Below are 27292 nucleotides of genomic sequence, written 5' to 3'. Positions count from 1 at the left end.
CAGAGCTCCTTGACAGCTTAAAAGACGCTGCCAAGCTTAGCAGTGTTCATTGAAGCGCTGTCGTCCCGACAGTTCTGTTCTTTCACCTGAAGAAGGCTACTTGTGTTGTGGCCGAAACGTCGTGAGAATTGTATTGTATTATGTTTTATTTTCATTGTTTTATTTCCATTCTACGTGACTTTACCGAAAGAACCAAGAAGATGACTGTGATTGGTTTTGAGCAAAGGAGCTATTTTAGAGGCTTTGGATCGTTAGTGGGCTGTGTCTGTGCATTTGTTGCTTACAGAAAATCAATCTAATGTCCTTTTGAGCCCAACGCTTCACCTGGTTACTTTCATGGAAAGCGGCCCTAATGAAATCTTAATTGTCGAGGTCGATTGGCGTTTGATAACGGAAAATGAAAGACTTGAGGTCGCGTTTGTGTTCTTGCAAAGTCAAGAGATTATGCGACCCAGAAGGTACGGGACAAGCGAGGTACTGCACTCTTGTTCATGCTGCATGTTACCATTCCAGTTTTCCCCACAGCCGTTCCAGGAATTTGTCTACAAAGTTTGGGTTGCAATTCGATGTGAGAATCAATTGTTTTTATCTATTTTTTTCTCTCTCTTATTTGTATTGCTTATCATTTCTTCTGTCCCATTTGTAAAGTTGCTTTCGCTCAATTGAACGTGTAATTTACATACATGATTAACAAAATATTTTTTTCCCACAATTCTACGGATGTATTGTGAGTATAGGAAATGGATTATGTTTCACGTCTTCCTTGCTGCTTCAGACATTTTTTTTTACAGCTTTAACACAATTGCACTTTAAACATTGCTCTTTATTTTTTTCCACAATTGCCAAGCCCGCGTATGGATATTTATTTCCCTCCGTAACGATCCAGTCGTGCGATCAACTGTCACGTCGTGAATTTTTTTGGAACAGCTAGCAATGTGTGTGTCTATATATATATCGCATTGTGCTGTGGAAGATGACGTCACGGGTCCGCCTCTGAGGTCACGGCTCTTTAGGCCCTCTGATTTATTTCAACAGCAAAAGGTGCGTTCACCGCATGGCAAGCAAACAAATGTTCGAGTCCTCAGGGCTGGATTTGTGTGTGTTTATTTGAGGAAAACACCGATTTTGCGTTTGTTGCTCGGGGCGTGCGTGTGGCTCCTCTCTCGCTTGACCCAACTTCCCAAGAGGTTCCCTGAGCGGGAGAACCTTGTGGGGGGATGAGCATGAGGCCGACGGGCCCCACCACAGGCACCGTGGCTGCATCGGGTTTGTACCGCCACCGTCGAGACTCGGGGAATAGAAAGGGAGACTCGTTTGGGCACTATGCCATAAAGGGACTCTTAGGAAGGGAGCTCAATTGTACGTGTCTATGTTGAACTTACGTGGCACCGTACGTAGCCAACCGTGCTAACCGGAGGTGCGGGGGAAGGACAACAAACTAAACACAAAAAGCAAGTTCTAAAGAAATGCGTTTTCAATCTTTCGATATTAGGAAGCCACTAGAGCTATCTGCACTTTTAAATCCAGATTGAAAATCATTTCTTTAGGACTACTTTTTGTGTTTAGTTTGCCCTTCCCCCGCACCTCCGATTAGCACGGTTGGCTATGTATGGTACATAGATACATTAAAAGTGCGTAAGCTCCAGTGGCTTCCTATATCGGGACTTTGCCAGGAGAGACCCCTAGGGGTTGGCCCTGGAGGGTGGATGCTTGTACGCGCTGTCTCGGCGTTCCCTCCCGCACACTCGACTTGTTGTTTCTGTAGTCACCGGTGAACGGGCTGTGACCATTAGCTCACTGCGCTTGATAAGGATTGAATCGTGCGTTGCTGTGTCACAGAACTCGAGGGCAGAGTTTTCTTAGTTCTGTGACACAGCCATTGCGAGGCCCGTTCAGCCACCCTGCCACATCTGTTAATTTCCATATTCTTGACTTGCAGAGAAATGTCTGGGTGATGTTAACGCAAGACTTTGTTCGCTTAAACTCTTCAATACTGTGTGCTGGTTAGCCATCACACAAGATGCCAGATTGTGCAGAATATTCCGTTCAATATTTTTGATACAATTGAGGCATCAATTCATATTCAGTATTTCTATATATTTCAGACAATAATTATTTAAATATGTATGATGATTTGCCGTGTTAAATAAATATTTAACAGAAAACTTTGTATAGTGCATCATCTAGATATGGTAAATGAGTATAACGTATTGCTTCGAAATGTGCACTTGGCATTTCAACTGATATAACGTTAACACGTTTTTGAAATATGACTCTTCTTCTGATTGCTTTTGTGTTAACAATGTAATCTTTTAAAGCTTTTTCGGAAACACAGAGTGGGGCATAACGGTGATGGTTTACATTTCTGATTGATGAGGACTAATTTTATTTTATTTTAAAAATGAAACTTTGAAGCGCTGATTGTAGGGCTGATTAAAAACATCATTTGCTGGTCGTCCCGTCCAAAAAATAAAACGATCGCTTAATTTTTTTTTGGAAATGGAATGTACGCAAAAAAATCTGAAATGTAATATTCTTTGTTATATATATATAAAAAAGGCATGCTGCTATGTTAACCATTTAAAGCTTGCTATGAATTCCCGCTAATGTGTCTGCCCTGACTTATTTTGGTAAAAGCCTTTTGGGATGTTTTGATTTAAAGTTTGATGCATGCGTGGTGTACTATTTACTTCATCTTACAATGTGATCTACACTACTTTAAAAGCATGCTCATAGTGAGAGACATGCTGTGGTAGTGTCAACTCAATTCTTAGCACCTATTTGCACGGCTGGCGACGTACGGTGCGAAATAAGTTCAACGTGCGTACAACAAAGGTCTAAACTACACACAGCGGCAAAGATCCCCTTTTTAATGTATGTAGACTGGACAAGGTCGGAATCCGTTCGGGGGGGGGGGTGGGGGAGGTACGGCTTTGGCGACATCAAGGGCCCAGGAGGGTGCAGTGCGTCCAAATCCATCGTCATTCTGTATTCATACGACTCTACTTATCTGCTGTCGGTCTTCGCCAACCCACAAGGACTAGCGTTGCGAACTATGGTCAAACATTCCTCATGGCCTACACGACATGCAGGGAGACCTTCATACGGCACTGGATGGATCATGGAGACTGATGATGGTAAATCTATCATTGATGGTCAGTTGGGGGAGTCTCCACGTTGCTATGGCATGGGCCCTGTAAACAAAAGGACCTTCCTTAATTCGTGTAATATTTGGTTGTTGTGTTCGCAACCAGCCTCTCGGCCATTTGGCATTTAATATTCATGATACGCAAAAGATAGTCGCTTTGTGTTGTTAATCAGCCGTACGTTCACTGTTCAGTAAGCTCGTGGAGATTGCAGCTGTTTTGCAGTTTACCAATCTTACTTTTGCGGTCTCTCTGAAAGATCTGTTTACGTAGGCGAAGCACGCGCGTGTGCGCAAATCGATAGTTGGCTGAAGTTAATTCCCAATCGCAGAAGTGAGGTCAGACCCCAGCGCCGTCACTGTACAGGATGTATAGCTGCGGTGACATAATTTGTGTGAACGGATCCTATTGATGGATTGTTTAATGTGGGGCATAAATTGTAACGCTCGCACTTTTTTTTGCAACTCGTTTTTTGAGACTCGACCGAATAGCGTTTGAATGACATAAACCAGTGCAATTTCATAGTCACCCCTGGTACCCACACCCAGCTGCTCGTGACAAAAAAGCATGTAGGCTCACTTGGCTTGCAAGTCGCACTGTTGAACGCATGCCTCGCCAACTCTCACATTACTTGAAGTCGTTGCCCTCCAGTAATTGGTCTCCGTTAATACCCGGGTGCTTTTTGTATGCCTCGCCTCTGCGGTGGTTGAGTCGTGGAGTCTGCCACATTGCTATGGCATGTGCCCTGTAAACAAAAGGGGACCGACAACCTTAATGTGTATAATGTTTTTTTTGTGTTCGCAAACCTTCCTTGGGCATTTAATATTCATGATACGTAAAAGCTGTAGTCGGTTTGTTTAAGTATTTAACGGTGTTGGGGTTGGTGGGAGGTTTTTATTTATTCGTCCGTTTGGTTCTAGAATCGCCTGCAGAGAAATTCTGCAGGCGAATACATTTTTAGCATCTCGTGCGCCCCCCTGTTTCCCTTTCGTGTCTTGGAACGCCTGACTCGCTTTCCACGTGTTATGCCTACGGGATGCGTCGTGTGAACGTAAACTAGCTTGATGACAAATAAGAATAGGTATTTCAACTATTTTATTGCCAGAAAGGGTCAAACGTATTCTTATTTTTCATCATTTTGCATACTGGAAAAACGGTCCCATAGATATAGCTGGTCAACCTGAGCTATGAGTCTTCTGATAAAATTTCACTTAAAACTTTCGTGACTGCAGGAATTCGTATTCTTTGGATCTTTCGGTAAAGTCACGTAGATAGAAAAAAAAATATTCAATAAAATATTTTATTTACATTTATTTTTTCTATCTACGTGACTTTACCAAAAGATCCAAAGAATATAATGTTCTGATACTTGCATTGTCTTTGTACTGTTCGGCGTTTGGCGTTCTCTGGTCTGACACTAGCGACACAAGGCCATAGAGAAGGCTGTCTCTGGTGTAGGCCAATCAGTTTCAGAGACAATGCTGATATTACCAGAGCGTGTCTGTTTCCATGTTTTGCCACAAGTACGTGTGGTTAATGCAGACTCGATGCCTTGAAAAAGGTTTCTATTTGGTGTTTGAAAATCTTAACACCTGTTTATTGCCAGAAAGGGTAACACCTATTCTTATGTTTCATCACTGAACTAGCTTACCGCTAAAGTCAGCACCGAGAGAGTAGTGCGGTGGCGGGGGGGGGTGTAAATTTGATGTGTTTATGCCTTTTTTCAAAGTGTCACTTTGCCAAGTTTAACTCAAAAACTGCCTTTGGAAGCAAATGTACCTGTGGTTTGAAAAAAAAAGATTTGCTCTATAAATACATGTTGGGAGTCAGTCCCCAGTTGTGGTTCAGTTAAAACCAGAGTTATCGAGGTGCTAAAGGGAAAAAAAAATGAAACATGCTGCCCTATTTGTTAAAGACAATATCTGGCGCGTTGTCTAAGAGCGTCCGTGAGATATGTATCACGCTTCCCATTGGCATTGCGGGCGCTCGTTAAAACGTACATTCAGCTAACGCTTCATTATCGGTGTTTACAAAGGATTGATTGTGTGCACGCACGGCAGGTTACGTGCTGGTTTCTCGAGCTTGCAACAGCGGTAATATTTCACATCCCTTAAAAAAAACGAATGTTAAAAGTTTATAACATGTTGGCTAGGATTTGGCCTTTTCAATGTGTTCATGGATTTACAATGGATGATAGTACAGCAATGAAACTTGATTAATTGTATATCTATAGTACTACTATACCACGTAATATTGCTGTCTGAAAAAAATGTACGTGCAACCTTGCAATTGCTTGCAGCGCCCCCCCTATACTGGAGGGAGTTCCAGAGAGTTTGGTCTACTCTTCCTCGCTGGCCAGATTTATGTATGTACGTAGCTAACCGTGCTAACGGAGGTCTCTTAGATAGCGAATGGAATACCCACAGGCAGAGCCAGTGGGGTGGGGGGGGTGGATCGAAATTAGTGATTTTGATCGGATCATTGGGGTTTATTAGTAATAAATCGGCATTTTGTGACCGCCACTGCCACTGTGTAGCATATTGGTATGTGCCAGGGACTCTATGAGATGATAGGACAATAGCCTGAGTCCATAATTGGCAATAACTAACGGCAAAGCGGTTATAAGTGACTCACAGAATTGTGCGCAGTTGCGTCTACAGAGTACACGACTTCCCTGAAGGCATCAACACCTTCAGCGAGCGCGATGCCGATCACACAACGCGGTTCAAATTCGACCCTCGATCGATGGCTGCGCCATCGCCGTGCACACGTAGAATAAAAAGCAAGGGGCAAGTCCTTACTTACTAACAATTCCTTACTTACTAACAACTCCTCTATCATTTTTCATTGCTGGAGGGGTTGCCCCCCCCCCCCTCTACCTGAAAATCCTGGCTCCGCCATTGGGAGTACCCACACTTTCACCCCACCAGACTACTGTGGCTGTCCCCCATTCATATTGCTGGGTGGGCGGGGGGGGGCGAAGGGGATTTAAGGAACCTGCCCATTGTTTCTACGGCCGTGCCGGGGCATCGAACTGGCCAATGCTGGATTTCACGTCCGATGCACTAACTGTAATGCAATGGCAGCATTTCACTTTTACGTTACCCTGTAATGTTTAAAATACAACGTTTAATGTTTAATTTCACGTATAGTGTCGAAACATGCGAATTCCATGCCGCAACTACAGACAAGTTTCTTGAAAGACAGCCAGGCTGTAAGCCGGTGCCAAAAAATTCCCAAGCTCTGCAGTCCTCAATATATAAAGATGTTGATTAATGAGTGTTCATACGACGCCTAGGAGGAAACCGGAGCAGCCGGACAAAACCCGCCCGTGCGAGGGGGTAACGCTTTATCCCACGCAGTAGGCCACAGACGATATTACCGCGAACTTTGAAGTTCTGCCTTCTACTGGCGAGCCAGGGTACCGGCACCTCCTCAACACCTATGGGGCAAGGATTTTAGCAACATTTCTGTGCTCCACCAACCCTCGCTAGCTCCACAGTGCTGGATTGCAGGCGTGCGTATCGACCACCGCTTGGCAGTGGTGCGCTGGTGACGGCCCCCTGCCCACAAGTTTGAGACGTCCCACATGGTGGCGGCTCTGATTACACTAAACCTCAACTTCAACTATTTTCATTTTTACCAGGTAAGGTCCACTGAGCTCGACGGCTCTTTTTCACGAGCCACTTGGCTGTCACAAATGATAGCGCAACGAAGTGGCTTATCACGTGGAAATGTCTAGCATCCAAATACTTTAAACGGGCGATGTGGATTCTAAATGTGGAGGGAAAGAGCGGAGGACCCGGAGAATAATCCCCGCGACCACAGGGAGAGAGACATGCACACTCCAAGGCGTCAGGATAGGGATCGAATTCCACGATCTCCTGTATACCAGGCGAGGTAGTTAACTTCTCGCCATTAAACAATAACAGTGCACAATAAACGCGCACTTAACTGTAAATTAAACTCAAAACAAAGCACACAATGCGGTACACAGGGAGAGCCTTGTGTGTGTGTGTAACCTCTGTCACCCACGCGTGGAATGGCAGGCTGCATACTCAGCTGACTGGGGAGCGATAGTGTAGCGGTTAGCACGCTGCACTATGAACCTGGCTACCTGGGTTCGATTCCCGCTCACGGCCAAGACCAGTGACGATTATCTGAACCGGTCCTGGGCCTCCCCTGGGTTGACCCGGCCTCAAATGAGTACCTGGTGCGGTGTGTAAACATCGCCACTGGGGAGACAAAGGTGGTCGGGCCTGGTGCTGGCCAGCCACCCCCTCGTGTACCGTTCCGGTCTTCATAGGTGCTCACTAACAGCACTTGCCCCAACAGTCTGTTAAGGCTACACGGGGGATCTTTGGTGTGGCTGCACAGCCGTGGGCTGTTCCTGGTGGGCTTTTGGTGTCGCCGTGTAGTGTTGTATCTTGTGAATGTGCGGGTGTGTCCTGAGGGGGGGGGGGGAGTGGTGACGTAGCAGTTAATGCACTGCACTACGAACCTGGCGACCCGTTTTGTTTTGCAGCCATGGCTAACATCAGTGGCGAGTGATATCAAACCTGGTCCGGGGCTCTAAGAAATGTACGCGTTGTTGAGACTGCCGTGCCGGTGAGATTGACCCAACGACCTCCAGATTGCCAGTGTCCCAACCATTGCACCATGGCAGCATGGACTAAAATGTTTTTTTATTGGTCTTAATATTGTAATTTCTGCGGTGACAAATGCACGATTATAGGTTTCCAATTTCATACTAAATCTGTTTCGTTTTGGAGAAATGGGTAATCTTGATTAAAATGTCAAACATTGGATTCGTGGTTAAGTTATTGTTGTCGCTAAAATGCATTTAACGTCTTTGGAAATCTGACCATGTGCCCAGTGGGAAGGAGAACGGGTGGTGGTGGAGTTGGATGTCAACCCCATGGAACACTCGGGATATTGTTCAAATGGAAGAGAAGCCAAGACAAATGTCACTTGTAGAGGTCATTTCATGAGAGAATTCAAAAATAATTTACAAGAAGTAAAAACGAATAGAGGCAAAGGAAGGGAGCCATGTTTGTCATGGGGGGTCGGGGCCTTGAATACCTCCGTGCGTGCTGCATCGGCCTTAAGTGCTTGTTGACAGGAATGTTTCCAGGCCAAATAGAAGGATCTTTGTCATATCGGCCCCCTAGTTCGTCCCGTGTTAAACGGCGAGTTGGGTGAATTTGGTGGTCGGCTCGGCGACGTTTACAGGATCTGGCAGAAGGAAGGAAGCAATGGCGGGGGTGTGGTGGCAGCAGCAGCAGCATTTCCCACAATGATCTCGCCATTGTTGCCCTCGATTTAACAGAAGGAACAATATGCATATTCTTTGGGAGAACGGCTCCAGATGTTGTAGCGATGTAATCAAAAAGCGAGCAGTTTCGTTTGTGCCAAAGTGTCTTTTGAACGTGAGGGCGATCAAAAAAACGGTGATGGTTCAGTTTTATTTGTTTGTTTTTGGGTGATTTGTTTACCTTTCGTGTACGTTGCACAACTATCGTGTTTTTGTATTTTTTTTCGTATTCTCTTTTGAGGTCACGTTCTGACCCTGTGCGCCCCTCCTGGACATCTGTGAAAAATAGCTTTATAGCTCATCGGATTCCTTGAGGATAAGTACATTTTCGGATTCTGACTTGGCAGTATTCTTATTTGAGCCAGTGGTGAATATTACACATTCCGATGGCTCATACCAATATGTATCTGTAGGACAACCATTGTTGGTGCCTCGCAAAACGTGATGTACATGGTACTTAAAAATATATATATAATATATACTAACCTCAGAAAAGATTGTGGGCCGAGTTGACCCCAGACCTGGATCGCAACTCAGATGCCACTGCTTTGGTGCCACGCTGCCATGCCCTCGCCAACCACCGCGGTGGTGCGTTGTGTGGCGTGACGCCCTGCACGTTCACTGCGCCACCCTCCGCTGCCATTCCGTATTGTGGCCGTGCCTGCCCTGATTTCGTCATCCCTGTCTCCCCGCAGATGCCAGTGTCCCCTCGTTATTCGCGAGGGATGCTCATTGCGGATATGCTCAGGAATGAGGTGTTTTGCGGATGATACGTGAATTACCTTAAATACATAAATAGGCTATTAAATACGTGAACATTATCATAACACCTCTTTATCTCGTCACGTTAGCTCTCATCGATTTATCTCATCACTTTCTCGCATCACATTTTCTCTCATCACTTAATATCTCATCACGTTTTCTCTCTCTCTCTCGATGCAGTTGTCGTTTAGAGTTCCAGATGCGATTGGCAGATAGCCAAAATCATGGATAGCAAGTTTGTGAATAACGATGGAGTATCGTACAGTAGTTTTAGGCCAAGTCCATCTCACTTGCTGCTTCCGTTTCATTGCAAATGTTAATTGTCAGTTGTTGTTTTTTTTATTCTTAAGTTATTGGTTTGTGACGAACCCTGTGTTTTAATATTTTTCGTTAAAAGGCTGCGATGTCTCTGATTAATTTACGTCTGTTATCGACATGTGTGTGTGGGTATTTGATCACCTTTGCAGCATTACATGCGTTGATTTTTATCGTTACGTACTCATTTGACAAACTGAAATTTTACAAACAAACATGCACGTTATTATTTCTATGTAAAAAAAAAAACTGTACCTATATTTATTTCTGGTTGCGCAGCATTAATTTGCATGTTCGCACATTCACTTGCCTTGTGTTTGCTGCAACGTTGCGCAGCGGTTGATATCGTTACATTAACCGTGAGAATACTCATCGAAATAGATTCTCATTAATGTCAAAAAGCAAGTTTTATTTATTTGGATTAGGTGCAAATACTATTTACAAGAGGTGTGAAGACTGCGGCAAATTCAAGTGCGATTGCCGCACACTCCATCAACACCAAGTGTATTGCGCGTGTCTCCGGGATGTTTTAATGGGGTTATAATTGGGACAGTTTCCATCTGGATGGTTTTCATCTATTTCGGGGCGTCGCACAAGTACGGATTTAGTTAATTAAACCCCTGACTTTCATTTACAAGCCCTTGATGGCAATTTAAATGGCAAGGCGAGAGCAATTCATCTTTAGTTCCAAAACAGGATGGCATTGCTCAAGGCCCTCCAGTATTGCGCTTGCTACGACCGTGTGAAAGATTCAATTAAGTGTTTTTGTCTCTTGCCGCGACCGTATTTCTATATTAAAGTACACTTAAAGTTGTCATCTCCGCGAACAACACGTTATGTAAAACACGCCGCGTGATGTCATTACAGCACAATATATTTATGCGCCCGTTGCACATTAGCGATAGCAGGGTGCTAACGTCGAAAAAAGTTATTTCCGCTCATTTCACAGCCTGCCACTGAACATAAAGCCTCATTATCGAGTTGCGTCTGACCTAACGTCGCCCCCCCCCCCTCCCCCCCCACTCCATCCTCCCCGTCTCCCACTCTATTTGCCGCCCGTCTCTCTCCCAACTCTCCCTCTGTACTCTTGCTGGTGCAGCCCCTACTGCGGAGGTAGCGGCGGCGGAGCAGCCGGCTCCCGACGTGGTGGTGCTGAGCTATCCGCGCTACTGCCGCTACCGCGCGCTGCTGGGACGTCTGGCGGGCGAAACGGCGCCGGTGGCGACGGCATCGGCGGCCGCCGCGTGGGCGGCACACCCCACGCTGCGTGCCCTCGCCGGCGGGGTGGCCCTCCCCAAGTCAGGCTCGCGGGTCCTCTTCTGCCGACAGACCTTCAACCACTCGAGCCTGGCACGCATCCCCACCGCCGCCAGCGCCGTGCTGCTCCGTGAGTTTACAGATGGATTTTTAAAAAATATTAATTCGTCCCACACCCCCCCCCGCCCCCCCCCCCCCCCCCCCCCCCCCCACCGCGTTCTTTGAGTTGTATTCGCAAGCAATGTTTTGCACGCACGGGTCCGGGGGAGCAGGCCGGGGAGTTTTCTGGACCCGCGCGATGGTTCACGAGATAATATGTTTTCGCGGGCGTTCTCGGTTCGATTTCTGTAACCGCCCGGTAAAATGCAGTGGGGAAATTAACTAAAGTTTCCGTCCGCATCGTTCGGTGAGGTCTTTGATTCACAAGGTGAGGGCCCAGTGAGAGAAGCGGTGTCTTTCGTAAGGGAGAGACTTAGGGTCAAATAGAAGCATATCAATGTTTGGGAGAATAGTGTAGAAAGTGACGCTGCAAAAGTAAGTGGAGCATAGAGAGGAATAAGAGCAATTCAGTCAAATTCATGTTAACTGGCAGGTAAAATATTACAAGAGCAAAAATGTTAACCACCTCTGCAAATGATATTGTTTAAATTTACAGTGCTTTGGCTAAAAATGAATGCAATTGAAGTATAATTATGCCACAATGGCACGCATTGTTGTATTTCCAAAGCGTTCACGTCCCTAAGTCTCTCAAAGTGTCTCCCTACTCCCGTCAAATCGAGCGCACACCCTTCATCGCCATTCGGAAGCTCTGAACCATTTATTAGACATTCCCAAGGAGTGGTCCAACTGCACGAAAGTCCACGTTATAACCAAAACTACCGCCCACTCCAAAATGTACCCCATTCAGGGGTGCCCCCGCTCGCTTTGTAAGTGATGATACTGCCAGATGCTATATCTGTCTGGTCCTGTGGGGCCCTCCTGAGACCTGGCTGTGAAAATACGCACGATAGATGTGATGACGGATGCATTGATCTGCAAGCCATAGTCCTCGCTCACGCTTGTCGCATGTCATTCATCATCTGAGCGCTGCTACCTGCACCGCAGAAATGTATCTTTTTACAGCACTGACTTAACGCAAGTATTAACCCAATTACACAGAGGTCAGCCAGCGTTTGCCGGTGTCTCGGCACTAAATCGCATCAAATGAAAAAAAAAATACTGACAACCGAGTTACTATATATAAAATCTACATATTTATATAAATAACTGGCTATGTGAAAAGTGCTTCACAATTGTCTCTTGGAAAGAAATTGAGTGTCACATGGCATCACAGCTGATTACTTTTCTCACCTCTTGGCTGCAGCTCTCTCAGCAGGATTGGTGGAGATCACGCAGAGGTCATCGTGTGTTGTGAAATTCCCAGCCAGCCCCGGTGGCCAATAACAAGGCAGTGTAGAGCACGCGGGTTTGTGACCCATCTGTGTGCACTTTTGACTGTTATTCCCTCGTGTGTGAGGTTTTTTTAGCCAGACACTCAATCTTTGCCCAAACTAAAAACGCTCATTAAGGAATTGGCTGAACAATGCAGGCCCCTCACGAAAAAGTCAGGCTTTCCAATATCAAGGACTGCTGTAATATAAAATGTATTCCAGCGATTCTTCATACACCAATGGATACGTGCCTCCCCAGAGACTACTGTAATTTTAAGTAAGCAACACATTTGAATCGAAAAACATGAAGCCAAGTGAAATTATTTAACTTTTATGGTAAGCACAGGGGGCGCATATGTGATGAGGAATCGCCCTAAGAGAATCTGTGATAGGATGTTTTTTTTTTAATATTTGTGCAACGAGACGCGCGCTTAATAAGTCATTGTGTTTAAAAAAGAAAGTTCCCCGTGGTTAGGCCAAAGACGTCGAAGCACAAAGTTCGATTCCTGGCTTTTGTACAGTGCAAGATGCGGTCACATCTGGGCGGGCAGAGCGACAGGTTGACTTGTGTGTGTTGTGTGTGGGTTTTTCCCCCCGATGACGTTTTGTCGGTTTGTTCAGGTTTTATTGTCAGTTAATTCATTTGTATTCATTGATTTGTATATTTGTGCATACCTGGTGAGGGCTCGTTGAGTGTTGTGTATTTGCTTTAACAAACAAAAAAATATGGCATACAAATGCAGGTCAGACCACTCGATTTATGCAAAAAAATTTTATTTAAGCCTGCCCGGTGGATTATAGTCCTAAGTGCGTACTCGGTTGAGAAAACCGCAGAGCCCCCTCGTGTCTCCCGACACCAACGAGCGCCGGGTGTCGCGTTTATCTCTCTTGGTGGGCTCCCTCCCGGTGCCGTCGGTGGAAATTCCACGTTCGTAAGACGGAGACCAGATCATCATCAGCAGGACAACTTCCCATAACAACGGAAGCAATGCTCATTTGATGAAACTCGGGTGCCCTGATTGGGCCGAGGTGACTCCCCAACTGTGATTTTTTTTTTAATTCGTGTTCTTGTGATTTCCAGTGGTGAGTCATTTGCTCTGGCTGCAGCGTCACCGCTCGGTTTTGGATAACGCTGCACGCGTGTGTGTGTGTGTGTACTGGCAGAATTCCATTTGTATTTATACATGTAAATGCATGCGTGTGAATTTCCGTTTTTCCCCCCCTGTTGTTGCGTACCAATAAATAGTTATATATTGCATAACGCAGCATAACAATATATTTTTATTATATTTTTTTGTTAAAATAAAATACAAAAAGCCCCGCTGCATTTCGATACAAGTCTTTTCGGCAATAGAGAACTTGCGCCCTTATCAAAGTGAAATATGCGATTCACGGTTGTTGTTAGCACGTGGGGTCGGTGATGAGTCATGGGCACAGAGCGGAGCGGCTGGCTAATGGAGTGCTATATAACACAAGTATAACAACATCTTCTAGTCTAGAGCCACGCGCCCTGTCCCGCAAGTGAACTTGACGAACGTGAGTACCGACCCCGATTTATTTTCTGCATTCGGTGTGAGAGTTCAATGGAGAACGCTGTACGTGTGTGTGTCTTTTGCAAACAAGACCTGGGAGAAATGGTATGCATCGGGTTCAACTGAGGTGAGAATTAAGGTCAGGGTTATGGATAGGATTGAGGGTTAGGATTCAGTTTATAATGATAGGATTGGGATTATGGTTGGGGCTGGGCTTAAAGCCTAAGAATAGGGTCAGGGTTATGGTTGTGGATGATTTGGTATAAATAGCGTTAAAGGTCAGTTTGAGGTTTTGGGTAAGACTGGAGTGGGCATTTAAAGCTAATAAAAAAATATTGTCTACATTATAAATAAATCAAACTGCAATGGTCTGTTGTCTGTGGGTGTTTCACAGGATTTGAGTAATTTGCCAGCCCATATGAGTTCATTCTGACTGTTATCATGATGATTTATTTGCCAACAATGACTTTTGACATAGCTCAAAAAAGCATGACCACGATGTGTGAACAAACCAATCTTAGGAGTTTTAGAAATGTCTGCACCCTCTTCCCCTTTGTTTTATTTGAGAATAATTTTGTCAAATACGTTTTAAAAAAAAGCATTGTCACGAAGAACATAAACTAAAAATCTAAACCAGCGCTGTCTAAATTAAGGCTCGTGGCCCAAGAGCGGCCCACAAGTTTACATAATCTAAACGATTAAAGAATGGCCATCTTCAGCCTTTAAATTACATGAATAAACCATATTACTTCACAGGGTGAAAAAGTTAAGTCAACTGTCTTGGTCAGCATGTAGGCTTGGTTGTGATGTGGGCCCTGGGGATTGAAGACTTGAGTCTAGTGTAAGTGGGTGCCACGGTGGCGAGATGTTAACTACCTTGCCTGGTGTGTACAGGAGGTCATGGTTTCAATCTCAACCCTTTTGACGCCTGCTGTGTATTTGGAGTTTGCGTGTTCTCCACGTTGTCGCGTGGATTTTTCTCCAGGTTTTTCTGGGTTTTCCCTTCTCATTTACAAACATGCGTTGAGATCATTTGGCTGCTATAAATTTCCACGCGATAAGCCACTTCGTTGAGCTATCATCTGTTGCCAGGTCGCTTCTGAAAAAGCACTACACATAGCTCAGTGGGTCTTATTTTATTTTATACCTACGTGACTTTACCGTTTAGTTAGCTACTTGGTGCAATGCCGTGTTGTAGAGGGTGGCGGCAGTGCCGGGAAATTCAGAATCGTGACGTTTATTTAGACTGCAGGAGGGATCAGATGAGCTATGGGCGGTTTCCGTAAGTTATACAACAGCGAACAATGCAAAAGACGATAGAAGTGGAAACAATATAAATAAAACGTAAGCAGGTCACCAAATATAAATCGATAATGATTGCCAAAGCCTAGGGAAGCGAATGCAGCCGTGTCTGTCCAAGACAGCATCAGCACACGGGGGAAGAAGCCCTCGCTGTCCTAGCCCAGCCGTCCAAATTGAGGCGGTCTGTTTGTGTAAATTTATATTTGTATAATGTCACGGCACATCAACGCGCATTGAGTGCCGCAGTCGTGTTCTGCGTCTCTTTTAGCTCGATGTGTTCAAATGGACACGAATACAAGTACCGCAGTACGCGCGGCCATCAATGTGACTTTCTCTGTTTATCAAAAAATGTAATTGCTGAATTTGGATTTTAGATATCAATCATTTCCCCCCTCCACTATACTAAAATATGGCAGGACCCTCCAGAAAAAATTAGTCACGTCACTCGGTTAGCCTTTCCTGGGTAAACGAGCGTAAAAAAAAAACATGATAACAGTTAAACGTAATTGTGCAGGTCGGCTTTGCATTTTTTTGTTCATTGCCAACTTGTATAACTTTTAACACCAACTTAGCAGGTCCAAACTGTACTCACGTTTGCTCACTTAATCAAAACATGTTTGTATTTATATGTGGGGACACAGATCGGGGTTTTCCCTGTATGTAATTTTTTTTTATTTCCAGAAGAGTTTTTGCAACTTTTATTAATTCAAAGAATATACAAAGTCTTGTTTTTCCTTAGGTAGCTCCCAACAACATAAACACAAAAATCCTAAATGTTTTTTATGATTTTCTATTTAAAAAGAACAATGAGGCATGTACTTTAGGAATGTCACCAAGATTATATGCTGCCTATATACACATTATTAACTGTCTTGTAACTTACAAACACTATTGCCAGGATTGGCATCTTTGAATTTGAAACATTGAACTCTTCGTTAGTACAGTCTTGGCATGTTTTAGTTCGATTTCTTGCGTACGATGGTATGTTAATGTTCAAGGGTGAGATGCCCATGTCGAGGTCTGCTGGCCACGAGAGGCCTTTGGGAGAGAGTTTGCATGGTTTTGCCATTCCTCCGTAGAAGGCACACGGATAGCAGCGGTTTACTTATATGGTCCATAGTTTGTTTTATTCACCACCCACATTGGCCAGGATACTGCGTCTAAGCTGAACCCAAGGAGTGACCATCGTAGAAGTAAGAAAAAGGTCGCACGTAGAAGTAGACAATCTGATGTTGCCGGCAGTTATGAGAAGGAAACTGGCACTGTTTGGACACATTAGTGGGATGGACAACAACAGGAAAATGAAAAGTGTGTTGTGTGGGAAAAAAGGAAGGAACCCGGAAAGAGGAAGATCTAACAGAGAATGGCTTGACAACGACAACATAAGGGAGGGTTAGTGCCAGAAAGATGTGGCCACCACTTGAGCCTATTGGCCCAAGACAGAGGAATGTGTAAACAAATTACGAAATGTCCAATTGACACCTACGGCTATTTTCCCATGTATCGTGATGATGATGACATTGGCCAGACTCATCATTTGTGGCAGAGGCTTGAATTCCAATGCACGTAACTAAAAATCGGTCTAGGTTTGGTCCACAGCAGGTCTCTCAAAAGTACATTTCAATCCACTTATCCTTTCAGCTTTGGCACTGTGGCAGAGCGCTTGACTTGCTCTCACGAGGTTGTGAATTCAGATCCTAGTCTGTGCTTGACTTGCCCTAATAACCTTCCTGTGTCAATTAAATGTGTGAACTCTGCAGTGCTGCCATATGGACAGGCAGACAGCCCTGCCATAGGAATGTGGGATTTCCAGCACTATTCAATATCATCATCACCAAAATTATCAACACCCGATGCGCATCTAGCCATGCCGACAGTTAGTGAGCAATGTTCCTACAGATAAGGATAAAGGTTTATTGACTGATTTATTTGATTAACAGCAGTCTTGGTTAATACACAACTTAATGGAAGCCTTACTCACGCTGTGTGAGTCGTGGGAGTTGGTCGACAATACTGCACCATTGATGGGTAGAGGACTGATCCAGGACCAGGACTGGTTCAGTCACCACTCGTCATGTTAGCAGTGGCCGAGAATTGAACTCGCAGATCGCCGGGGTCATATCGCAGTGTGCTAACAAGAGCGCCACCAATCCACCCAATGTTTATTTAGCTTGTTATGTGAGAATCTGTAAAATATATTTATAATATATTATACATACACACAACGTGTATATTTTAATACAATTAAAGATATAGTATGTGTAATTAGTGTATGACCTGTGTGTGGATAATAATAAAAATTTCATTTGTCGATGGTCAATAACATAACCAGCATGGTCAATCAGGAAAGGATTTACCAATGATGTTTAATGTCAAAGAAAGGAATTTATGCGAGGGCGTTTTGTTTACCGATTTAATGGCCTAAAACTATGTTTTGTTACGTAAGATCGTCAAATAAAATTATATCCTAAACCCCGGTAATGAATTTTAGACTATTCAAAGTGAATACGCTAGGGGAAATTACAACATTAATATATAAATGTGCACGTGTGGCAGCTTCAAATAATTGGCACGCATTTAAAGCTTGTGTTATTCTTATCACACAAAGCATCCGATCAAACTGTGAATGTTTTTTTTTCATCAGTCTTACAGTTGATTGAGCATGCCAGCTTGTTAACGCGGCCTAAGTGTTAACATAAAACCTCTCTCCGTCTGGTGCCACGCGATCATGCGAGAAGGTCAGCGGTAAATGTTCACGACGGCCCCTGATTACGTCCATTGTGTTAATTTTCCGCACTTCCTTCAAATGCTGTTAAACCATTTGTGTGTATTCTTGCCAGAACTTCGTGACTCTTAGGCGTCGTACAGGCTGATTTTATTGCTTAGGTCAAAATGCTTAAATCCTGCACCTTGGATTGTCTCCCCTTATTGCGAGTGCGGAATTATGTACCCGTAACAATGTCTTGTCTAAGTGTTTAGCTTGGGGCAAAGGTGTTGTTGTTGGCTCATAGTCCAAAAGATGCGAGTCGAAGTACTCGTCTGGCATCGGCTCGGCCCCATTGTTCCTCCAGAGTTGATATGTTTTGCACACAATCTCGTGGGATGTCAACGGTGTTGTTTTAATGAAGATTGGTCCCTGTTTGAGGTGGCTGGGTGTTTCAGAGATCAGGTCGCTGAGCTCGAGTCTCTTGTGAACCAGGGCTCGAATCCAGGCCACGGCCTGTGAAAGTAAACCAGTTTCTGTCGAATTACAAACATCGTTTTGACTGTCATAATACAGCGGCTGGGAAAGTGCTGCATTCTACTGAGCGTACGAGAGATCAATTGACGGGATCTCAAAGGTAGCTCTGGGATATCCACTTTTTGTGGTGGCCATTCTTTAACATGAATGCTTGCACTGTCCTGCCAAAGATTTGAATGCATTTTTTTTTTAAAAGACCGGTCCCTGCCATAGGAATGTGTAATGTTTACTTCAGGCTGAGAACTGCCAGTTGAGATGAGCGTACCATTTGAGGAGACAGCCACTCTTACTTTTGTCTTTTGCCTGTCTAACTAAGAATAGGCACATCAGAGTGTCTGCAAAATTAGTTTGACCACGGGCTGCTGGGAAACAACACATTTCAATAATTTAAAAAATAATAGAAATGTGTTGGAAAGAATGCGTGACATTTTCAAAGCCGTTTTTTTATTTAGCCAGTCACATGTTCGTTTGTGTGAACAGAACTTTGCTATATATATAGCAACAAATGAATGAATGCGGAAAAAGCCCCAAATGGTCATCCAACTACAAAACGCTCCCAGAATTAATGACAGCAAAAAAAACACCGGCTTCCTCTTCTGAACGCGCAGTCGGGGGCTCATTTAAGTTTTTTTTTCCCACCGTGCAGAGACGGCCGCTCCCTTCTGCCTCCTCTCTCGCTCTCTTCGCTCACACTCACCGCCACAGCATCGCCGCGGTTGATGGAACCAGGGTGGTGCCCGTTTCCAGAAAATACACTTCGCTATTTTATATTTCGTGTTCCTCACACCGCTGTCCGATAGGCAGAGGCGGGACGGGGGGAAGTGCCGGGCGTCCTCTTTTTAATAACCCTACTCTGTATTTCAACCGCTGTCACACTATGTACAATTTTGTAATTGTTGTGAAGCGCCTTGGAATAACGCGCTGTGAAATTCTAGACCAGGTCAGGTTTGGGCCCTGCCGCGACCATCTAAGACGCTGCCGCTTAATGCTGCTCTGACAGAATTTACAATGGGCCACTGCTTCTTGAGCGATTCTCACGTCTTCGTCTGCGCACCTGTGTGTTTATGTAACCTTTTGTGCGTGCACGTGTTTATGTAACACACTGAAGAATGGCGGGTGGCAATACATTTATCGGAGGAGTTTTTATTCCCCCCCCCCCGTATTTACTATTTGACAGGATGTTACATGTGCCCATTGGCAGCACAATTTAAATATTAAATTCTCGATAGTTATTTAGATGCATTCTGTTTTTGGAGGGTTATATTTGAAGGCCAATACATCAATGCGGACTCCTCCGAGGTTTGAAGTGTAATCTAATTTGACGCCATATTAGGTCTTTTCCGCGAAACATAATATTGTTATTTGATTAGTACATTTTTTGGCAAAAAAAGACGAGGTTTTACACTTTCTGGCAATTAAACAAATGGATTCCTTTTGCAAGTCATCAAGCCTGCATTAACCAAACGTAGTTGCTCGAGCTATGCATGCTGTGACACGTGCATTGGCTTTGTGCTATTTGCCTTTTGGCGTTCGCTGGTCTGACACTGGTGATGATGTAGGCCAATCGGTTTCAAAGACATTGCATATGTTATCAGAGCATGTTTTGTTTGCACGTTCATCGCAAGTACGTTTGGTTAATGCAAAAGGAATCTATTTGGTATTTGAACATCTTAGCACCTGTTTTATTGCCAGAAAGGGTGAAACCTCGTCTTATTTTTCATACTTTGATACTGGCAAAAAAGGTCTGATATAGTTTTTTTAAATAATATATCATTGTCTCATATTACAGTCTCATATCATACAATTTGCATCTTTTGTTTATTCGCATTTTTAAGATAAAATCAACAGAACATTTGAATACCATTTAAATATCGGTTATATTAGGGTTCGAAACTGACTGTCGTTTTAGCACAGTTGCGATAAACCGGGGGGGTGGGGGAGGGAATTAAATAAATAACCATCATGCAAAACTTGAGGTTTCAATTAGAAAACACTCGGATGACAATGACTGTGTTCAAATTCGCGCAAGAATGCTGCCATAAGTTGCCAACCTAAGACACAACCCAAGTGAAGATCGTAATCGGAAACAGTGCTGCACCCTCGCGCGTCAACTCTCATCCTTCAGCGGGCGGGGGAGGTTTCATCATCGCCAGTGCTGATAACGTGTTTATGAATTTTATATTTAAAACCAGCCCAGCTGTACCCAACAGCGAATGAGCGCACTCCATTGTGCGCTTGGCCCAGTTGCCCGGTCGACAATTAGGTGGCCCTGAGACTTCAGTCTGTGAGAATCGCACAAGACGAGGTGGGTGAAATAACAATTGAGTGTTTGTTGTTGCTGTTATGTGGATGTTTGTAATGTTCAGTGTAGGTCATTTCAACACCAGCCTCAATCTGAGACCCCACCCAGGGAGGATGGGGGGGGGGGTGTTGCAGGGCATGGGAGATAAGAGTCCGTGTCGCGCAGTGGTCGACGCACTGCACTGTGAACCCTGACGACCTGTGTTCAGTGTCCGGCCACGGCTAACATCAGTGGCGAGTCATTAAACCCGATCCCTGGGCGCTGGCCTTCATTAACACTGAGCAGCGTGGTGAAGTATGTAACTGTAGTAAATTATTACAGCAGTCCATGACTCCTCTGCCGTCTAGAGCACAGAGAAGGCGCTTTGCCGGAGGTGTCGGATTGTTGAAGGCGGGGGGGGGGCACCTCGCAGGGACTGCCGTCTGTGTTCATCGCGGCGTTTATAGGATCGACTCGGCACGTATTCCCCTCGGGGGTGAGTAACTTACCGCTGGCTAAAGGTCTGCCAACGGAGCTGCTAAGCAATTGCCCGCAGCTTCTAGTCTGGATGTGGAGAGGACGCTTCGCGGTGTGGCTTCGGGGGGCTGTGACTGCGTGTTCGGCGCGATATCCGATGCCTCCACGTGCTGCTGGGAGCTTCTCCCAGAAATTAATTGAGCAGCTCTGTGTTCTCCCAGTTATTAGACAGCATGGCCAGCTGCTGTTTCGACACGTTACTATAATTTACCGATTATACGCTGTGTAACAAAAAAATGTTATTTTCACTTTATTTTTATTTTTAGAATTTTATTGTTATTTTTTTTTTATCTACGTGACTTTACCGAAAGAACCATAGAATCTGAATTCCTGCAGTCACGAAAGTTTTAAGTCAAGATTTACTGTGTAACAAGTTTTGTTATTTTTTTCTTCCTGGGTAGTAAGTGTTTTTTCTTAATTGCTTATGCCTCAAAAGTACAGAAAATGACCATTAATCCCCACAAACTTTGCTTTTGTGACCAGGACAGTGATATTTAGAGAATTACATATTTCCATTGAAAAAAACGCGTCATTCTTTCACAGCGAAAGATACATTCGGTATTCAGTTTGAGAAAATTCCGTTTGAAGTTCGCTTTAATACGTGGACTGTGTGAATGCACGACTGATTATTCAAGCTCAATTTTTATCTTGAATGCACAGTGGCTTTTGCTGCGTGTTTACGAAAACTACGGCTGGTGCCGAATGCTCTCACGTTGCCTTAAATTTGAGCCGAATTCAAGCTCGTTCGTTGGGAAATCCGTATTCGGTCCGATTCGAAGCAATAGAAGCAATGTGAAGCCGAAAATTGTTGAGCATTTTCGGCCCTCTGTAGTTACACGGTCACTGCAGGCCCTCGGCGCAGGGAAGGGGGAGAAGAGCTGTGACAACAAGGACAACCCCCACCATGAGCACGTTGGTGAGGGAGATAGACAAAGGGAGGTGAGCTGCAGAAACAGAGGGGAGACACTGCAACAGAGACAAAGGGAGGAGAATGAGAGAGACAAGAGAGAGAGAGAGAAAGACCGCGTGCGACAGAAAGACACGGACAGAGTGAAATTGACAGGTAGAGCCGAAAATAGAGAGGGAAAGGAAGATGAACAGAGAGAGATTGGCTAGTTTATTAATATAACATACTATTTGACTTGTAATTTAGATTTTCAGAAGACCTATGGAGATATGAAAAAGTGTCGTTTGGTGCACAATTTGTCAAGAGTTACAACATGTGCTTCACAGGAAGCCCCGTCACCTTAATGTGCCTTTCGCCAAGCGTCGTCACATGGTGGATATGTGACGACAAGTTCAGGGCACTCAAAGCAACATGCATGTGTGTGCACATACACACACGTGTCCGTCATGTGACGTTTCCGTTGAAGACACGAGTGGCACGGTCACATTCTTGTAATTCCCCCCCCCCCCGCCAAAAAAAAAAAGAATATGACAAGAAATGCTCCAACTGTGTTAGTTCACTGCACCAAGTTTACACTGGCCTGGCTGGTCTGATGCACGGCCCCGTATTTACTTACATAGGGGCCCTTATTTTGCAAGCATTGGAAGTATATAATAGAAGAATGTAGCTAATCCTGCCTCTTGCAACCATTCTTGATTAATCCCCCTCTGTCCCGCAGCCTCTCCCTCTCTCCCCCAGCTATTCCCCAACCACATCAACAACCCCCACAGCCATCCACCCCCCACTTCGCTACCTTAGCCCGCAGCTGTTTAGGCAAGGAAGTATGAGCAGAGTGTGCACGATAAAAAATTCATAATTTCACAATATTGATTTGCATGAAGCATGTTCTGCATAAAATTGTGATTCTAATTCTGATAAGCCGATTTGTAAATGTACAATGCCCCCCCCCCCCCCCACACACTTTTCGTGCGCGTGGCATTTTTACTCAAGAGTAGCTGCTGCGTTGCCACATCCGCGGTGACTTTCAAAGATTGGCTTTGTGATTTTCAGACCAGTTTCATTCTTTCGAGAGACCACGTTTTTCCTCGTTCGTACTCTTGCCTTTAAAAAAAAAAACATATTCTGTTTACTTGAAGGCGTTCTTTTCGTTACGCCCCACTTCCCGTTACCGACGAGCGACGTCGGCCGGGACGCTGAACGCGGCGACGGCGGTGGCGGCGGCGGCGGCGGCGAGCGGCGGCGAGCGGCACCATCGTTGCCGCTCGCGAGACCTGAGAGGGGCGGGCGGGCGGGCGAGCCGAGCGGCGGGCTCTTGCGGAGGTTTTTAATAAACAGCCGTCGGCATCCTCGCAGGCGTGTGGCGGTGCACGCAAAAGCGCCGCTTCCCAGAATGTTTGCCGCTTATCAAAGCATGCGAGCCGTTTGAATTTGGGTGAAGGCGGCGCACGCGCGCGGAGTGGAGGAGTGGGGCGAGCGGGGTGTGGAGGAGGGCAGCCCAGTCGCGGCGGAGTGGCGCTGACGGAGGCTCGCGGCGATGTCGTCTGTAGACGAGCCCGTGAGGTTCACACCGTAGGACTGATGAGTGTCTTTTATTTTGAGTTGAGGAAGTTGGACTGGCTGTGAAGGAGGAGGAGGAGGGGGGGAGACTGGCTGGATCGGAGGTTTGGCGAGGTTCCCGCCGACATGCATCGTGAAGTGCGATCGCTGCTTCACGGCAGGATTCGTTTTTGATCGTCGGAAATAGATAAAGTGGCGAGTGCAGAGGCAGCCGCCCAGCGGCGGTTAAACGGAAGAGGGTGAAATGAAATACGAACCAACTGAAAACGAGAAGTCGGGATTTTCATAAATACTGCCGAGTAGAAACGTGCCCTCCCACGACATCATCTCGCCGCTGCAGGTCAGTGGCCACAATCAGAATTGCTGCGTTTGCAAGACTTGCAGGTGCTTTTTAGAATTTTATTTACTACTGTGTTCGTCGTCGATAAAACATTTTTGCTGAGTAATGAAAAAATACCAACTTGCGTGCGCACACGGTTTGGCGTTGGTCATGACCTGGCTGGGTATTGCTGTGGCAGAGCACCTGACTTGCAACAGATTTGTGAGATTCAAATCCCAGTTTTCATATTGACTCTTGTCATAATTTCTGTGGCATTGATAAAATGGGCACCACCATTGTGCGTAAGTCAATAGAGATATTGGCCTCCACTTGCAAAGGGCTGCCAATTGACATGAGCAGAGAAAACTAAAAATGTCCCCCCGTTTATCATGAAATAAACAAACGTGCACAAAATTGAAAGTAATAAAGGCTCCTGTGTGTAGTCTAGCAGCAAGCAGTGAGTGTGACCACCACTGAACCTGTTTCTCTGAATCCGAAGGTTCGATTCCCATAATCTGCACTGAGAAATTTAGCAAAAGGATGCCGATGTTACCAGAAGCTCATCGAGTGCACGGTTAATGCCATAACCCCAAAGTCTAGAATTTTTTTTTAATTACCCTCCGTGACAAAAATCTTCTCATTTGAGGAAATTATTTTCCTGTAAGCAACTTTTTTAGTGTGATTGCGTATGCAGCTCATTTTGTACACGAATTGGTTTTCAAATCGTGAAATAAAGTTGAAGTGAAATTGCGTACCGATGAAGATTTGAATTGGAATGCAAATAGTGGAAAGTGATGTTAGATGCAGAAAGGGCATAACGTTTTAGTTTTGGGAAAGTGATCGCATTTAAGATCTGTTTTGTACGTCACTGTGGTTCAGAGCAGTCAGCTCATGAATCAGAAGGGCTGCAAGTTCAAATCCAGGGGTCAGCTCAGTCTATCGTCTTTCTGTGGTCAATAACGTGCACAGCACTTAAATTTAAAGTCAAGTGGCGGTGGCATGGGTAAACCGGCCCCCGTCATGGAAATGTGGAATTTCCATCATTGGCTCAGAGCCTTGTAAGGAAATGAGTGAGTACCAAATAAATTATCTTTGGGTTTTTGCCTTTGCTGCTGTTTAAGTTAAAATTACCTCCATTTGCTTTGTAGTTTTAGAAAGCAACTTCCATGTGTTCCAGTGTTGTCTTACAGTGTAAGTTAAACATTCATCTGCTATCCTGATGCATCCTTTAACATCCTCATTAGGATTGGAGGCAAAAGTTGAAATTTCTTCGTTGGATTAGTGGGGGTGGAACTACCGTTTGGGGACAAATGAGCATAGAGCATTGGCTAGGGTGCAAAGTGGATGCTAGTTAAACATTCTCATCATCCTTATTTCATTTCAATAATGTAATCTCTAGAATAAAGGTTTTTGGGTTAGATCGCTTTATTTATAAATGTGTCGCAACCCTCCACCATCCGACACGGCCAATCGGTGAAAAATGTGTCACGTTAACAAAACGCCAATTAGTTACTTATTCAGCCCGCCGGTTTGTTAACTAGAGAATCCATCGAAATTGAGAAAAATGCAAACAATTTTAACCGCTCTGATAGCTACAGAATTAGCGCAGCCTGGAAGCGTATGATTAAGTAATACACAGTATTTTGATTTAAAGCTTTCGTGACTGCAGTAATTCATATTCTTAGCTCTTTCGGTAAAGTCACGTTGAAGGGAAACAATAAAATAATAAAATATATATAAAACAATAAAAAATTATCACGACACAAACGGTCGTCATCAGGTGTGTCGGTTTGCATTAATTTATTTATTTTTAAACGGTGTGTTTATTTATTTATAAAAACCGTCAGCGCCACGCGCAGCGATTTGTCAGTTTATTTAGAAGGACGAGTCCATCTATGTTCTGAAAAGAGGAGGGGGGAGACGAAAAATTAATGTATGCTGTCTGAAAGCCACTGTAAGCGTGAACAATCAATTAAGACCTGAAATGGTTTATCAAATCTTTCCAATGATTGCTAAGCCAGAATCCATCTTCTCGGTTGAAATTGTCTCTGTGCTTGTATATGTGGATAGCCTCATGAACGAATCTCTCATGGTAGCCAGATGCCTTACAAAGAACCTCTGATCTCGAAACCTGATGGGGTTCAACATGGCTTCGCTATTCTGGCAAATCTCCCGAAGATACTGGATGTAATTACCAGCGAAACGTTGTACTCAAATTCGAATCTTCAAACACACCGGTGGGTTGAAGCAGTAACTAATTGGCGTTTTGTTAACGTGACACATTTTTTACTGATTGGCCGTGTCGGGTGGTGGAGGGTTGCGACATATCTATAATGATGCGATCTCACCCCAAAACCTTTATTATGAATAATACTGGTCGCGACAGCCTACGTGTTAAATGTAATCTCCGTTAACGTTGGCTTTTGTGCCCCGCGCGTCTGATTATCCGGCAATAACGCGCCCACAAGTTCAAGCCTCTGCACCCAGAGGCTTGAACTTGAAGGCGGGGGACACCTCTCCGCCCACTCCTTTCAACAGTGTCGTGGCACGCTTTAGGAGGTGAAAATGAAATGCCGCTCAAAAAGTGTCTTGTGGAGAAAAGAGGCGATTGGCCTTGAGAGAGAGAGACCGTTCTCTACCAGACTGAAAACGTCATCAGCTGTAATGCTGTTGCTGGTCCCGATGGTTTACGGCGATTACGCGCGGAACCAAGTTGCGCCGACCGGCTCGCTTGGGGAATATTCCGTGTCAAGCTGTTCACCGCGCACGATGTAATAGACAGGTTAGATAGAGCACCTGCCTGACAATCTGAATGCTGTGAGTTAAATCCCAGTCGGGGTTCACTCAGCAAATGGTAACCCCAGTGGTAAATAAAACAGTGCCACTTTGCGTGGTGTGTCAGCAGAGGTTGCCCTGTTAATAAATGGGTCCCTGCGATAGGAATTTAGAATTTTCATCATGGACTCCGAACCTCCAACAGAGGTGTTCGATTAAGTAAAAGGATACACTTTGACGTTTTGATTCACAACTACTCGTAAACACCGGGTTTTGACAAGCAGCTGTTGGTTTTCTGTAAACCCTTGTCGTTCATGGTGGGGGTCTTGAAATGTGATGCTTTGGTCCATCACAGCTGTCATGGAGAGGATTGGGAGGATGTTGAGACAATGGCGTGGTCTGCATTCGCTTTCCCGGTATTTGATGCCTGTCGCTTCGAAATGTGAACTCACGTTAATAAATAAGACAAAGCTTCTCAATGCTGGGACATGTTCTGGGCAGTGTTCGTGCCTAAAGCTATGACGGTGTCACAGTCCACCTTAAGTGAAATTTACAGTCAACGTGCTGTGGGGAAAAAAAATTGCATGCAATGAGGTTTATTATTTACTTGAATTATT

General features: G+C 44.8%; 1 protein-coding gene across 1 annotated transcript in view; it reads left to right on the top strand.

Moving 5' to 3' along the window:
• ARID5B (AT-rich interaction domain 5B) overlaps nt 1–27292 on the top strand; it is a 129488-nt gene that overhangs the window by 84837 nt on the left and 17359 nt on the right. Inside the window, exon 4 of the mRNA XM_032952027.2 lies at nt 10637–10924. Coding sequence (XP_032807918.2) covers nt 10637–10924 — 288 coding nt within the window. The remainder of the gene's footprint in view (nt 1–10636; nt 10925–27292) is intronic.

This window comes from Petromyzon marinus, chromosome 11 (genome assembly GCF_048934315.1).
Source record: "Petromyzon marinus isolate PM22_M1 ecotype Great Lakes invasive population chromosome 11, UKy_Petmar_22M1.pri1.0, whole genome shotgun sequence".
Lineage (NCBI taxonomy): Eukaryota > Metazoa > Chordata > Hyperoartia > Petromyzontiformes > Petromyzontidae > Petromyzon > Petromyzon marinus.
The sequence above is the reverse complement of the archived record's forward strand: the minus strand, read 5'-3'. Positions and strand labels throughout refer to the sequence as shown.